The following is a 16,463-nucleotide window of genomic DNA, read 5'->3' on the forward strand; positions in this document are numbered from 1 at the left end:
CATGGAAGAAAATAATCGGTCCTATTTTTTTCGAGTACACCATTAATGCAGAACGATATCAGGATATTTTATTTCAGTTCATTGCACTCTTGGAAGAGGAAGAGAGACACTGCTGGCTACAACATGACAGTGCGACATCGCACTACGCAGGTTCAACTTCTGATTTCGTTGAGGAATTCTTTGGTAATCGTGTTATCGGTCGAGGTTTGTGGTCATCAAGATCTCCAGATTTGACTGCGGCGGATTTTTTTCTATGGGGTTACCTCAGAGAAAAAGCCTACAGCAACAAACCACAAACACTTGAAAGTCAATATTGAACAAGCTGTATTAAATATCCAGCCACAAACTTTGAAAAAAGTTGCAAGAAACGCTGTTAAAAGAATTGAAGCTTGTATTCAAGAAGATGGCGGCCACTTCCAACATTTACTCTAAATGTAAGGTAATGGATGGTAATAATAAAAATTACATTTACATTTACACACGCCTTTTTATTATTTCAATATCTACCAATATAAGGTTGGGTTGCATTTTATATGGGACACCCTGTATATTAGATTAAATTATTGCTGTAAGTTAAAATGCATATAAAACATGTCACAAACTCTATCCTTGTCTATGCAACTAATTTCCATGATTTCTGAATGAAACAAGGTAAAAAACAATAAGTAACTAGAAAATCACACCATTTTTATCTTTCAAAATTGACCTTTGTATAGTCCCAATAACAGAATATTTTTAACTCCTTAAATACCTGTTTCTGTAAATAATCTCTAACAATGAATATATAGCAACCAAATATAATCTGTATTCTTCTCTCAATTTTAGCTTTTTCTTTTTTTTTTAACTTATCATTATTTCTGAAATTAAAATTTTTAATCACAGATCCAACAACCACATCCCTTTTAAACTGGATTTTATTATTCCCATTCAAACCACTTTATCCAGAAAAAAAGGTTAGATTATTCACTAACCAACCAAATTAGACACAACAATATTCAACAACACTTAACTCCATTCTCATATTAAAATATTCTTAATGATAATCAATTTTATATACCTTCAAACAATTACAACTGATAAAAACTACATTACTATAAGTGATTTTACATTATTATATCTAATAGAGGTAGCCATTTAGTACCTTTTCCCTTTGTTACTTTCAAGAATTTGTAATTTATAATACGAATTTCTCCCCCTTTGTATATCAGTTTCACCCAACGTAACAGTGTACACCTCATCTCTAGTACGATAAACATGAGCGACATCATCTAATCCACTTTCAGGGTCAACAGCTGTTCCTGACTGAACTTTTACTTTAATTTTTGATGGCTGTTCACTCTTAACAAACCTACCTATAAACATACAAATTTTATCACATAATCATAAAACTGCTTTATTTTGTAAAAATTCATCAAATACCTTATGAATACACATACATAAAAATCCAAATTCCTTACATTAAAAATGGTTATCTCACAACAATAGATCAGAAAAGGTTTTGATTCAGACTATATAGTAACATTTATTTAAATATTTTATTTATTTGTGTTTAATTTTCTAATGTGAACACGTACTTTGATGAGTCAATTTGAAGTTTAAGACTTTTAAATTAACACTTATGAAGAACACTTGTAGAATGATGACAGAAAGGTGGGAGAAACATAAATGAGATTAGCTATAGGCTGATCAGGATCATGGTTTTTGGTAAGCTGCACAAGTAACTGATTGAAGAGAGGTCAAGAAATATATAAATATAAATTCTATAATAAAAAATCAAAGCCACTGTAGTTTTTTAAGTTATTGGCAATAAGGACTATATTGTTGCAGGCAAAGGTGTAAAGGAGTCATTGAAAGATTTTACTAATGGAACTACCAAAATTAGAAGGTAAGAATACTTCTGATAGACCACCACATTAAATTAATTCTATCAAAAAATTTAATAAAAAATGTTGTAATGTCACAGTAAGGCTTCTTACAAGCTAAATATATATTGAAGCCCTAGAAATTACTTTCTACATTGTAATTACATCAAAGAATACTAAAACATAATATTACTGTCAATGAAAACCAAATGGTATATACGCAGCTAAGTACAATAAGATGTAAAGGTAAAAGAAAATGTTTTCAGAACTTTCCCACATGTGACATTAGGCACCCAAGCATGATAATAGAAAGTCTCTCTTGGAAGTCAATACCCAAAAGCTTTCACATCAAATTAAAATTAACAAATTTTATCAAGATAATCACAACTATAGCAATAAAGATGAACAAGATATGCTTTAATAGACAGTAAATTGCAGTCTGGGGTATACAGATGAAATATGCAGCGTGTGATTACTTCATCTTCAGCAAAGTAACATAAGCTGGTCTAAGCCAAAGTTATACAGGCTGGTCTAAAGTAACATGAACAGCTAGACACCATCAGAAACCTGAAGATTTTATAGTATCGATCTACCTACAAGGCTCGTCTGATATATTTTACACACTAGTGTATAAAATAGAGTGTGAACAGAGAAAAAGGTACTATCAAGTTAGGCACAGCAGCATATGATAGCTAAAATTCCCCTCTATAAACCTGCAATAATCGGTTGAAAGCCGTTTACCGGTTTGTTTTCAATAGCAGTTAAAATGGAGTCGAGTATGGTCAATATGTTAACATGGTTAAAACAACTGATCAAATTTTTAAAAGCAGAAAATGTGAATCCAACACATATTTTTCCTTGTTTAAAAGCGGTTTACAGTAGTGAAACTGTTGACAGGAGCACTGTAAATAAGTGGGCATTGAAATTTTGTGAATGTGATGCTGGTAAAGCAACAATTGAGGGCACACCTCGCAGCAGACGACCAGTTTCTGTGACTGGTGAGAAAAATCGAAAGGAGGTGCATGATTTACTTCAAAGTGACTGGCGAATCATCCGCCAATGCATTGCTATTCAGTTAGGCATATCTAAAAAAACGAGTAGGTCATATTATCGAGCAATTGGGTTACCGTAAAATTTGTGCATGGGTACTGCACAAATTGATGGACAAGCACAGGCAGCATCGTGCCGAATGTTGCGAGGAACTTTTACAGTGCTATTGTGCCAAAGGAAATAACTTTCTTTTCAATATTGTGACCGGGAATGAGAGCTGGGTACATCATTACGACCCAGAAGAAAAATGCAAAGCGTGGAATATAGACATTACGAATAGCCAAAACCACAAAAATTTAAAACTCAAGCCTTGGTGAAGAAATTCCTTTTGATGGTGTTTTGGGATGCCAAACACATTTATGTAACTGAGTATTTGGAACATGGGATGACTGTGAACTTAGAATGGTACAGTGAGACGTTAAGACACCTCAGAAGATGAGTATGTCGCGTTCAAAGACCACCATGCCCATAATCTTGCAACATGACAATGCGCAGCCTCACAAATCACACTCCACTACAGAGGCTCTCCGCAAGCTGAAGTCTAAGCCTATTCTGCATCCACCATACTCGCCGATTTGACTCCATGCAACTTCCACTTCTTCACTCATTTCAAGAGGGATCTCAAAGGTAATCATTACACCAGCGACGATAAGATGATGGAAGCTGTGGCCACTTGGATCTGAGAAAGACCACCAGAATTTTTCAGTGACAGAATGCAAAAACTTGTCACATGTTGGGAAAAGTGTATATTGAAAAATAAATACTGAATATTGTAGCAAAGGTACAATTGTACTTTTATTCATTTTTTATTTCATTACAATATCTCTTTTTGTTCCCATGCTTTTTGTTCACATGCATACATGTGCAAAATTTATCAGCCAGGCCTCATATTTTAAGTGCTCTACTCATTACCACAAAATATAAGAAAAGAAGCATAAATGAAGAGAAAATAAAGAATTCAGAGGATAACGCCCTGATAAATTAACAATTGAAAAGATATATCATATGATGTCATCAAATTATAAATTATTTTCCAGATTCATTACAAACAATATTTATAGTATATAGCAACGGTCAATAAATTTATCAGATTTTCACAATAGATTCCAATTGAAAATCTATCCAATAAAAAAATATGGATACAAAATGTAAAATTAATTAATCACTTACTCTTTCCAGATTTCATTGATTTTAATTCTGATTTAGTTTTTCTTGATCTTTCAACACGGATCTTGGGCTAAAAAAAAAGTAAAAGTAAAAAATAATAAATTATCAAAATATACCAATAAAATTAAATTTTGACTTGATCATATGACTGGTTATGTAACAATTGTAAAAAATGAAATTGTTTTTTGAATTGCTAACTATTCAACTGGTTACTTAAAATGAAAATTAAGAAGTTTCCAATTTAAAAATATTAAAGCTCAAAAAAATATATTTTTTAAAAGTATAATTTGACATACAACTTTCTGTTTCATACTTTTAATAATTTTTTTGCAAATTAAATGATATTTAGTGATTAGTTCCTTTCTTTATGAGAATCTTTTAAGTTTTTCATTATTTAACTCTTGAAATTAGAGTCTCTCATACAGTCATCAGTCCTTGCTTACAATCAGAAGGTTCATAGCTTGATTAACCATCTAGATTGAAAACTAATGGTATAAGGTATTTAAAATCTCTTGCAAGCATTGGTGATAGTCAACTTTTTATTTTCTCTGTTAAAAATTTAAGGACAATATCTAATATTATTTTAAATCTTGGGGGTTTAGAGAAAAACGTTTTAATTTAAATTACCCTAAAAATTATGTTTAAATACTGACAGTTACAAATGGTATACTATGAGATTTTCAATTGCACACATTTGATGATTAGCTGGTTTGGTGATTGCAGCACTGTATTAGGCTCTGAGCATTGGAAATATACGAAAATGAACTTGAAACTAGGTATAAGTAAAATTTATTTGTGATTACAATGCCAAGATTCTATTATTAAAAAATGTTAATGCAGTAGACAGAAATGAGGATCATTCTCCCAACAAATAAAGGTAACTAATTAATAATATATATGTATATCCCTGAAAGATAAAAACAATTTTGTAAGCAAAATCAGGTATAAGATGTTGACTTATCAGATTAAATAAGTAAACATCATATACATGTGTTGGCAGTGTACATATCACTTTTCACTTTGTTAAGAGAATTAATTAATTATAAGAAAAGAGTTAAATTAGAAAGGAATTTTACTTGCTTGCTAATGCTGGTCTGGACACGAGGCTGTCATTTTATTCTATTTAACTGATGTTCAAACTGACAATAACTATGATGGTTTATGGAACAAGTGATCTGATATATTTAAATTTAAAAATGATTTTTTAACTTTATGCTCAAGAGAAAGCTTTTAATTTCCTGGAATATGTTTCTTTAAAAAAAATGGGTATATTACAGTTCGTTTTATTACCTTTTTAATAGCTTTACACTTGGATAAGCTTTCTTAGAGTGAAATCACATCAGGAAACTTCCTGGAAACCAATTATAAAAATCCCCTGTAGTGGCTTGATCATGTGGGTATTGATATTCTCATACTATTTTCTGTCACAGTTGATTTAAAATGAGGTAATTAGCAAAATAATTTGGAGCTGGAACCTAATCCAAAAAGTAAAGCAGATTCTCTAGCTTCTGTTGTGCTAGGTACGATAAGAGCCAGAATTAATCTGTGTGCACATAACATTTTTTTGTAATTTATTGTTAAATAAATTACAAAAAAAAAAAATTGTAAATAAAACACATTTTCAGATGAGTAAAAAGGACACTATGATATTGGCATCATCCCAATGATATTTCAACTTTTAATGCAATTTCCTCAACAGACTTCATTTAATATTTTGAATTTGCTAAATGTTTTATCACCTGTCATATTATAAGCAATCTCTATGAACACAACAATAACCCACACTAAAGTAATCCTCCAAGCAATCATCAATGCAGACTGTAAAAGCTTTTCTTTTTTTTCATTTCTATTTCATATAGAAGATTCTGCATATTAATTTTTTTAACAAAGTAAATCTGATATAGAAGAAAAATAAAAGATATTTTCCAACTACATTGTTCTAGTTAATTAAATTTAATACTTCAGAATAGGTTTCACATACAGTCACAGTCACATTAGTCTTTTTCACAGATTGAAACAGTTTGCTTACTCCCTTTGTTTCTAGTTGAACTGGCAGTTCTTTGAATACACCTGTTAGAAAATTCTTCAGTCTATCAATATATATTCAATTATTTGCTACTAACAACACTTTCCAATTTTGACAAGAGAAGCTGTAGTTGTGTGCAGTTATTGTATAATTTGCATGATTCATTAAACTTTTTTTTTTAATACGTTATTTCTGTTTTGTGTTGAATAATTAATTATACCATTAAAATAGAGCTTTCGACGTTAATTCTGTATTAGATGAATATTGGATGACATATAGCTTAGACAGTTACATTTAGAAAAATTTATTTAGCTCAAACTTTTTATTACTTTACTGAGAATCATCTTTTTATGATTACAGAAATTATGACATCAGCTAGATATTTACTAACATAGACATTAATAAAAAAAACTTGTCAACACAAATTTTATTTTTTTAAATTACTGCCAGGAAAAAGATAATGTGAAAAAATAAAAAAATATTAAAGGGCTACTTTTTTCCAATTAACATACTTGAATTTAAATTAAGACCTTTAGACCTTCTGAACACTTAAATGAAATTTTAATGCAAAGTTTTGAACAAATCAACCCTGGTCAGCCTGATGTCTTAAACCGAGTGAAAATAAATAATTTAACCTTAACAACCCACTAGTCAAGCATATTTTTAACTCTCTGCATACCAAACAGAATGAATTTATTTTAATCTGAAACTTTCTGGCTAATCTGATCTTAATATGTTATCATCTGAACACTGTTAGAAACATATTAAAAAAAAAATCTGTATTTTTATTCCAATAATTTACCAAAAAAGTAACAAAACAACCAAAATGAGTCTGCCAGACACAATCAAAAATAAAACAGTCTGCAGATTTGAATTTATTGAATCTACGACTTTATGGAAACAGCATCTGAGGTCGATGATGGGTAGTTAGACCAGTATTAATGAGGAAGACAAAACTGGAAAAAATAATCTAATTGAATATGTGGTATAGATAGAACCAAGTACAAAGCAGAACCAGAACAGTCAAGTAGAAGTAGAAGTACACAGTACTTTCTTTTTTTTTTTAATAAATATGCAAGTGTTGAAATGAGAACATATAGAAGTTGGATTAGCTGGAATGATTTCACATTAAAATAATAGTCCAGTAGAACTCCAAAACATAATATAGTCAGAGGCAGTGTGCATAAGGTGGTTCTTCCTCCAAGACAATCTCTTCAAGATCCTATCGATAGTTTCATTTTAACTAATACCTTTTAGAACTTGTAAAATATACTATTATGAAATGAAGAAAATATTTAAAAAAGTAGAAGCCAATACATACAATTGAATTACAAACATTCTTGGGTTTATTGCTATCTACAGGTATCAACAAATAAGCAAATGTTGATCTTATAAAATACTGGGATTCAGTGTTTAGTAGTCCAATATTCCATGGGAAAAGATAGATTTGTGGATATACAATATCTAAAAAAACTAGGTCAGACAAACTGACACCAAAAGAGCTATGGGAAGACACAAATCACAAGCTTCAAAAGTTTTACTCACGTAGAGAAAATCTTATGATTGGCGAATAACTTACTCTTTTTGTGGATGAGTAACTTTCAAACAATAACTACCCAGTAAACTTGAAAAGTACAGTATGAAAATATGGTAGTTTTGTGATAGTAAAACAAGTTACCCTCTTATCTGGAATACCATATTTTAGAAAAGAGGCATCCAATTGGCATGAATGAAAGACATACAAAAAAAAAATCTTTTTGCAGGAAGCTGCCACTCAAATGATAAGACCTCACATTCTTACACAAGGAACTAAAGGGTTAACCAAGTAGCACATTGTTGCCATAAATGATGTTGCTGGATCAAGCCAATAAAGATGGTTAAGTCAAATGAATCATCTACTAAAAGAAAAAAGTGGTGTCATATTTCACCTTAAAGCATTTTCAAAGAACTCTAATCAGTCTTGCAATAAACATGATTGAAGTGTATGTTCTGAACACTAAAAAAAGAAAGAAAAATTTATGTAACTCTTTCAGAAAATTAATTCATGTTAATAACAATATAATGGTAATAAATATTTTTGCTTTATTTATTTAAATTTAATATATTATTTGAAATTTGCAGTGACATTACTAGTAAGTTATATTACAATTTTATACTGCTTTGTTAAAGGTTATTATCAGTTAGATACTTCCACATGCCAAACATATCTGGAGAGTGGGCAAATACATGTTCAGGAATAATAGCGAAGATATTTTTATAGCTTTAAGTAGATTAGTTAAAATATTAAATATTATTCACTCTATACTATTTCTTATCTATTCATGTTATTCAATTATCTATATAAATCAGGTTCAGAGCATATAATCAAGAGCTACCAAGTAGAATGTGCAGTAAATCTCAAGAGGGAAATACATCTATTTAACATTCGCCTTAGGGAACCCAAAACAAGCATATAAGAATCAATTTAAGAGTTTTCATTATTTTAATGAACCCAACAAAGTTAAACAATTATTTTAGAAATATCTTGTATACAAATTTGTTTATTTTCTTTATAAAAAATGCAATGGATTTTTTTATTTACATTAAGTTATTGGTCATTGACCTGTGAGGAGAAGGGACAATATTGTGCTATTTACTGTAAACACCACTGCTTAACAGTAGGAGCTAGAGCCATCACCATAATGAGTGTACTATAGTATATACAGCATCGATAATGATAACCCTGTCTTTTTTATAAGTTTATTGTAACAGTAGATGAAAGATCAACACACTGCAAAAACCAAACTCCAGGTACTAATCTATTTGTAAACAATATATTACTATATCAAAATTCATGAACAATAAGGTTTTAAAATAACTGTTCTAAATGTAGGGAATATAATTAATCTTAGGCATTGTTGTATCTAATGCATAAAATCATCACTGCATTACTACTTTAAAGAACACAATAGTTCACCATTTATAAAAATATAACATGTAATATTATTATACAAGAGCTACAATTTAAGTAAGGTCTGATTGGCTACAGCTATATAAACTTTGCATGGCTGTTGAAATGTAGATGCCATTTGCAGACATAACGTCACTGTGTGTGGTTACAAATAATTGAGCGGCCCGCCAATTGAGAAATAAGGTCTGTGATTTGATTTTTGAACGCAAAGGATGTATCAGCAGTGGATATACATCGCCAGATAGGTGAGCTTAATTCAATGAGTGACAGAAAATTGCATAAATGGATAAGACTGTTCAAGGACGGGTGGGGCAATGTCCATGAAGAACAACAATTGAGCTAACCTGTAATGACTAATGATTTGCTACACGAAGTTGACATGAAAATTCATGAAGGATGGCGATTTGCAATTTCCACTTTATCACTAATATTCCACAAGTTTCAAGTCAGTTCTATACAAGATCGTTTGCGAAATCTTGCAGTTCAAAAAATTGTGCTTGTGATGGGTTCCCAGGCTGCTTTCTTAAGAATACAGAAAAAGGAGAATGACTAGTACAACATTTTTGATCCAATACTGAGAAAGGAATGAACTTTTGAACCAGTCACAGGGGACGAAACAGACATGACTTTCTCACATCCCTCCAGCATCAAAGTGGCGGTCAATGGAATGACGACATACATCTCCAGTCAAAGTGAAACCAAATAGACCATTTCAAATGCAACATAATGGCAACTGTGTTTTGGGATAGACATGGTGTCCTGTTAGTTGATTTTACACCCAAAGGGACAACAATAAACTCAGCTGCATGTTGTGAAACCTTGACAAAGCATCGACGTGCTGTACAGAATAAGCAATGTGACCTGTCATCTGGAGTTTTGTTGCTGTATGACAATGCACAAACTCATTCTGCTGCTCAAACTCTTAAGAGTTAATCAAATCTTTTGAATGAAAGCAACTAACCACCCACTGTACAGCTGGAACTAACGCCAAGCAATTACCACTAGTTCTGCTACCTGAAGGAGTTTTTCGGTGGTCAGTGGTTTGACACTGACAAAGAATTGAAAACAACAGTTCAAGACTGGTTGTCTTCATAAGCAGCTGATTCTATGAAGTGGGGAAAAACAATTTAGTAAAACACTATGATAAATGTTTAAATAAACAAGGTAACTATGTAGAAAAGTAGCACAAAGTGTAAAAAGAGAAATAAAAAAAGGTTTTTGACAATATCTTTACTAGTTCTGTTTGAAATTACTATACAAAACCTTACACAGTTTTGATATCCAAGATTCCTAAAACACTTCACAAAGAAAATTTTTTTTTCAAAATTATACATTTTTTTTACTATAGCAGAAATTAAGGTGTAGTATTAAAAAGAGAAAAGTTATATACTTACATCAGAACCCCACGAGGAAATAGCCAATTCAACTATTTTATCTACAGCATCATCTAGATCTTTACATTTTTCAATAAATTCTTTATCTACTACATGAATACCAAGTTCTTCAGCCTCTTTTATCTTTCCCGTACATTTCTCAACTTCAGCTGAAAAAATAAAGAACAGATGATTAATATGAATAGACTTTTTTCATTTTATAAAGAAATACTAGGGAATTTGAAGAAGAACAGGAAGAGTCTTAAAAACTTATATCTAACATATGCACTCCAACCAAAATTATTATGTGATTAATACCTCTATTTCAACCAACAATAATAGCATCTTAATAATATATTGGACTATAACTAATTACATTTATAAAAAAATTCACAACCGAATACATTTGAATTATTTTCCATTTCTACCACCACTCAACTTTTGAAAGATTCTTTTTTTATTAATTTATATCCCAAGAATGATGTAGTCTTTTAAACTAAATTACTAAATGTAAATACTGCCCTAACACTTGTATTATGATCATTATTTTCTAAAGCTACAGACTTTATATACAGAACAGTATTAGACAACTACGCAATTGGAAGAAATGTTAATAAATCTAGTAATACCAAAGCCTACCTAGATGAATATTTGTTTCTTATTTATTAATGTTCAACTGAGACTTTCTATTTTATAAGTGCTTAGTACATCAGAAACAAGAAATTGGCCATAAAGCAATTCCTTATTTAATATTACTCAATGAGACCATGATAAATTGTTGTATTTATTTTTTATAATTCAGTCAAGCTATTTTTCTTGAAACATGTCCATAGATACTACTTTAGAAGTCAATTTATTTGTAATTCTATTAATGTATACAATTAAGAATGTATTACATCGCAGTTATCTAGGAAACATGTACAACATAATATGAGATAAACTACCCATTTTACTAATATATCTCGTATACAAATGGAAAAGATAATTTTTAATTATCACACAGATTATTTTTACAGCAGTAGAGTATCTTACGAGATTATTGTCTAATACCCTAATTTCTTATTTATCTTTTGCTTAGTCATTATACTTTATTAGCTTTTTAAATTTCTGCAGCTAGTCCAGCATCCTCATTTCAATGTAGTTAACAAATATTAACCACTCACTTTACAACATTCCCCTAAAACTGATCCTTTATGGAGCATATACAACTGGAATCAACTACATTCTGCAAGAAAAAAAAGGTTGGCCAAGAGCAAGCTTTCTTTTTTTAATCATTTCTTGAGATTCGTTTGTGACGAGATCTAACTTGTGTTGTACAAGTTGCAATCAACTGAACCTACAGTTCAATCTAAAAATGTATATCACATCTGCAATAATCTGGTAAAGAAAGCAGGAAATTCCATTTAGATTGTCAGATAAGTATACCATCATCATGTAGAAAATATATGGTGAGAAGTAAAAAAAATTGTAACATAATTTCTCCTTTTTTTGTAAATATATAATGTCAAAGCTTGTATACCATGACATGGTTTGATACACAATATTTTTTGTTTAAAATTTTTTTTTCTCACTATACCTGCAATGATCAAAAAATGTTTAAAAACCTAAAATTATACTGTTTGTATTTAAGGATAACATTTAAATATAAAGCATATGAATTCTGCTTGGCAGATAGGCTGTTGAAAAGTCAGAATCCTATAAAATAAAACATTAATTTTCAAAAACTGAAAACTTTTTTACAATTAATAACAAAAAATACTATGAAAATTTTAACAAATATAATAATTTAGAATAATTATTTTTAATACCTTCTGTTGATACAACAGCAGCAACCTCTGAGTGTAATTTACTTACAACATGACCACCCAATTTTTCAATTGCAATTTTCAACTTATCTTTATTTCCACTGTGTTTATATAAAAAGAAGTCCATTCCTTTAAATGGTAACTTTCTGCTGAGTTTCACTTTTGGTCTAAGGAAAACAAATTAAAATATAATTCATACAGACAAAATAAATAATTATGATAACCAATTACTGCAAATGTAATTTATAGGGTAAAGAAAGATTAAACAGGATAAGTTGACTTTAGTTAAAAGCTTCTATATTTAGGCAATAAGATGTAAAGAAATGAAAGACAACAGAGATGGTTAGGAATTTGAAGATACAGGAAAATCTAATTAGCTGGTGGATTTTTTCAGGTTGTGAGGGAACTTGCTGTGGAGAGAAGTCCTAAAAAAATTTAAAAAGGTATAAGTCATATTATGTGAGGTGAAAGTAGTAAATGGTTGACCACAGTCAAACAAGAAGAAAAAATCCAGGTAACAGAAATATTTTTAAGAAGTATAATTAATAAGAAAAAGAAAAGAGTATGCTAGACTAGCTGCTAAAATATAAAATTGAAAAAGGTAGAAAATAGGATATTAGACAAACTGTGCAAGAAAATGGGAAATATGAAGGGAAAAATTGAAAGAAATAATATGACAATGGTTTCGCATATAATAAGGGTGGGAAACATAAGAAAAGTTAAAGAGAGCAAGTTGAATTGGATGAAAACACCCAAGAGGAAGACCATGGAAGAGATAGAGCATACAGAAAAAGGGCTTAGGGGAGGTATGTGCAGTACATATTCAAGAAATAAAGATGCAGGATAGTCATAAAGAGGGTAAGACACCAACCCACACAATGACCACCTCCAATCAAACTAGATAGTGATAGTAAACCATCTTATTAAATACTTTTTGGTAATTGAGACAGATGGACCAAATCACAAAACCATTCTGTTATAGACAAGAAAGTGGTGCAAAACATAAACCCAATATGCACACTCCTGAAAACATTGAAATTATAAAACTTCCTTAAAAAAAAAAATTCACATGCATGATTATAAAGTCCTCCTCTATGAATCATGAGACCTTGCCGTTGGTGAGGGGGCTTGAGTGCTCAGGGATACAGAGTAGCTGGACCGAAGGTGCAACCATATCGGAGAGGTATCTGTTGAGAGCCAGACTAAGGAATGATTCCTGAAAGAGGGCAGCAGCTCTTTCAGTAGTTGTTAGGGGCGTGAGTCAGGACGACTTAAACGGCCGTATCAACATCACTCAGTCCTCTTGAGTACTGCGCAGCTGAAAGCAATGGAAAACTACAGCTGCTTTTTTTTCCAAGAAAATGTGGCTCTCTGCATTTTCACATAACAATAATGGAGGCGCCTTCCTTGGTAAAATATTCCGGAGGTAAAATAGTCCCCCGTTCGGATCTCCGGGTGGGGACTACTAAGGAAGGGGTCACCAGAAAAGTAAAAAATAACATTCTACGAGTCGGAGCGTGGAATGTTAGAAGCTTAAAAAAGGTTGGTAGGCTAGAGAATTTAAAAAGGGAAATGGATAGGGTAAACGTGGATATAGTAGGAATTAGTGAGGTTCGGTGGGAAGAGGAAGGCGACTTTTGGTCGGGTGACTTTAGAGTAATTAACTCAGCGTCAAATAATGGGCAGGCAGGAGTAGGTTTCGTGATGAACAAGAAAATAGGGAGGAGAGTGGAGTATTTCAAGACGCATAGCGATAGAGTCATTGTAATAAGGATAAATTCAAAACCTAAACCGACAACGATTGTTAACGTCTATATGCCTACAAGCGCCCATGATGATGATGAGGTAGAATGTGTATACGAAGAGATTGATGAAGCAATTAAACACGTAAAAGGAGATGAAAATTTAATAATAGTTGGAGATTGGAATGCAAGCATTGGAAAAGGCAAGGAAGGAAATATAGTGGGTGAATACGGGCTGGGCAAAAGGAATGAAAGAGGGGACCGACTTATAGAGTTTTGCACGAAGTATAATTTAGTAATTGCCAACACCCAATTTAAAAATCATAATAGAAGAATATACACTTGGAAAAAGCCAGGCGATACTGCAAGGTATCAGATAGATTATATCATGGTTAAGCAAAGATTTAGAAATCAACTCGTGGACTGCAAAACTTACCCTGGAGCAGACATTGATAGCGACCATAATTTGGTGATAATGAAATGTAGATTGGGGTTTAAAAACCTGAAGAAAAGGTGTCAGATGAATCGGTGGAATTTAGAGAAGCTTGAGGAAGAGGAGGTAAAGAAGATTTTTGAGGAGGACATCGCTAGAGGTCTGAGTAAAAAAGATAAGATAGAAAATGTAGAAGAAGAATGGGAGAATGTTAAAAAGGAAATTCTTAAATCAGCAGAAGCGAACTTAGGCGGAATAAAGAGAACTGGTAGAAAACCTTGGGTTTCAGACGATATATTGCAGCTGATGGATGAACGTAGAAAATATAAGAATGCTAGTGATGAAGAAAGTAAAAGGAACTATCGGCAATTAAGAAATGCTATAAACAGGAAGTGCAAACTGGCGAAAGAAGAGTGGATTAAAGAAAAGTGTTCAGAAGTGGAAAGAGAAATGAACATTGGTAAAATAGACGGAGCATACAGGAAAGTTAAGGAAAATTTTGGGGTACATAAATTAAAATCTAATAATGTGTTAAACAAAGATGGTACACCTATATATAATACGAAAGGTAAAGTCGATAGATGGGTGGAATATATTGAAGAGTTATACGGAGGAAATGAATTAGAAAATGGTTTTATAGAGGAAGAAGAGGAAGTTGAGGAGGATGAAATGGGAGAAACAATACTGAGATCTGAATTTAAGAGAGCATTAAAAGATTTAAATGGCAGAAAGGCTCCTGGAATAGACGGAATACCTGTAGAATTACTGCGCAGTGCAGGGGAGGAGGCGATTGATAGATTATACAAACTGGTGTGTAATATTTATGAAAAAGGGGAATTTCCGTCAGACTTCAAAAAAAGTGTTATAGTAATGATACCAAAGAAATCAGGGGCAGATAAATGTGAAGAATACAGAACAATTAGTTTAACTAGTCATGCATCAAAAATCTTAACTAGAATTCTATACAGAAGAATTGAGAGGAGAGTGGAGGAAGTGTTAGGAGAAGACCAATTTGGTTTCAGGAAAAGTATAGGGACAAGGGAAGCAATTTTAGGCCTCAGATTAATAGTAGAAGGAAGATTAAAGAAAAACAAACCAACATACTTGGCGTTTATAGACCTAGAAAAGGCATTCGATAACGTAGACTGGAATAAAATGTTCAGCATTTTAAAAAAATTAGGGTTCAAATACAGAGATAGAAGAACAATTGCTAACATGTACAGGAACCAAACAGCAACAGTAGCAATTGAAGAACATAAGAAAGAAGCCATAATAAGAAAGGGAGTCCGACAAGGATGTTCTCTATCTCCGTTACTTTTTAATCTTTACACGGAACTAGCAGTTAATGATGTTAAAGAACAATTTAGATTCGGAGTAACAGTACAAGGTGAAAAGATAAAGATGCTACGATTTGCTGATGATATAGTAATTCTAGCCGAGAATAAAAAGGATTTAGAAGAAACAATGAACGGCATAGATGAAGTCCTACGCAAGAACTATCGCATGAAAATAAACAAGAACAAAACAAAAGTAATGAAATGTAGTAGAAATAACAAAGATGGACCACTGAATGTGAAAATAGGAGGAGAAAAGATTATGGAGGTAGAAGAATTTTGTTATTTGGGAAGTAGAATTACTAAAGATGGACGAAGCAGGAGCGATATAAAATGCCGAATAGCACAAGCTAAACGAGCCTTCAGTAAGAAATATAAGTTGTTTACATCAAAAATTAATTTAAATGTCAGGAAAAGATTTTTGAAAGTGTATGTTTGGAGTGTCGCTTTATATGGAAGTGAAACTTGGACAATCGGAGTATCTGAGAAGAAAAGGTTAGAAGCTTTTGAAATGTGGTGCTATAGGAGAATGTTAAAAATCAGATGGGTGGATAAAGTGACAAATGAGGAGGTATTGCGGCAAATAGATGAAGAAAGAAGCATTTGGAAAAATATAGTTAAAAGAAGAGACAGACTTATAGGCCACATACTAAGGCATCCTGGAATAGTCGCTTTAATTTTGGAAGGACAGGTAGAAGGGAAAAATTGTGTAGGCAGGCCA

The 16,463-nt window shown here is 31.8% G+C and overlaps 1 protein-coding gene across 1 annotated transcript in view; it reads right to left on the reverse strand.

The window, feature by feature from the left end:
• Positions 1–16,463, reverse strand: part of Parp1 (Poly-(ADP-ribose) polymerase) — a 103,613-nt gene that overhangs the window by 39,499 nt on the left and 47,651 nt on the right. The window contains exons 8-11 of the mRNA XM_075356070.1: positions 12,237–12,400; positions 10,450–10,598; positions 4,083–4,149; positions 1,142–1,352 (exon numbers count right to left, since the gene is read on the reverse strand). Of these exons, the coding sequence (XP_075212185.1) occupies positions 1,142–1,352; positions 4,083–4,149; positions 10,450–10,598; positions 12,237–12,400 (591 nt within the window). The remainder of the gene's footprint in view (positions 1–1,141; positions 1,353–4,082; positions 4,150–10,449; positions 10,599–12,236; positions 12,401–16,463) is intronic.

Source organism: Lycorma delicatula, chromosome 2 (genome assembly GCF_047948215.1).
Source record: "Lycorma delicatula isolate Av1 chromosome 2, ASM4794821v1, whole genome shotgun sequence".
Classification (NCBI taxonomy): Eukaryota; Metazoa; Arthropoda; class Insecta; order Hemiptera; family Fulgoridae; genus Lycorma; species Lycorma delicatula.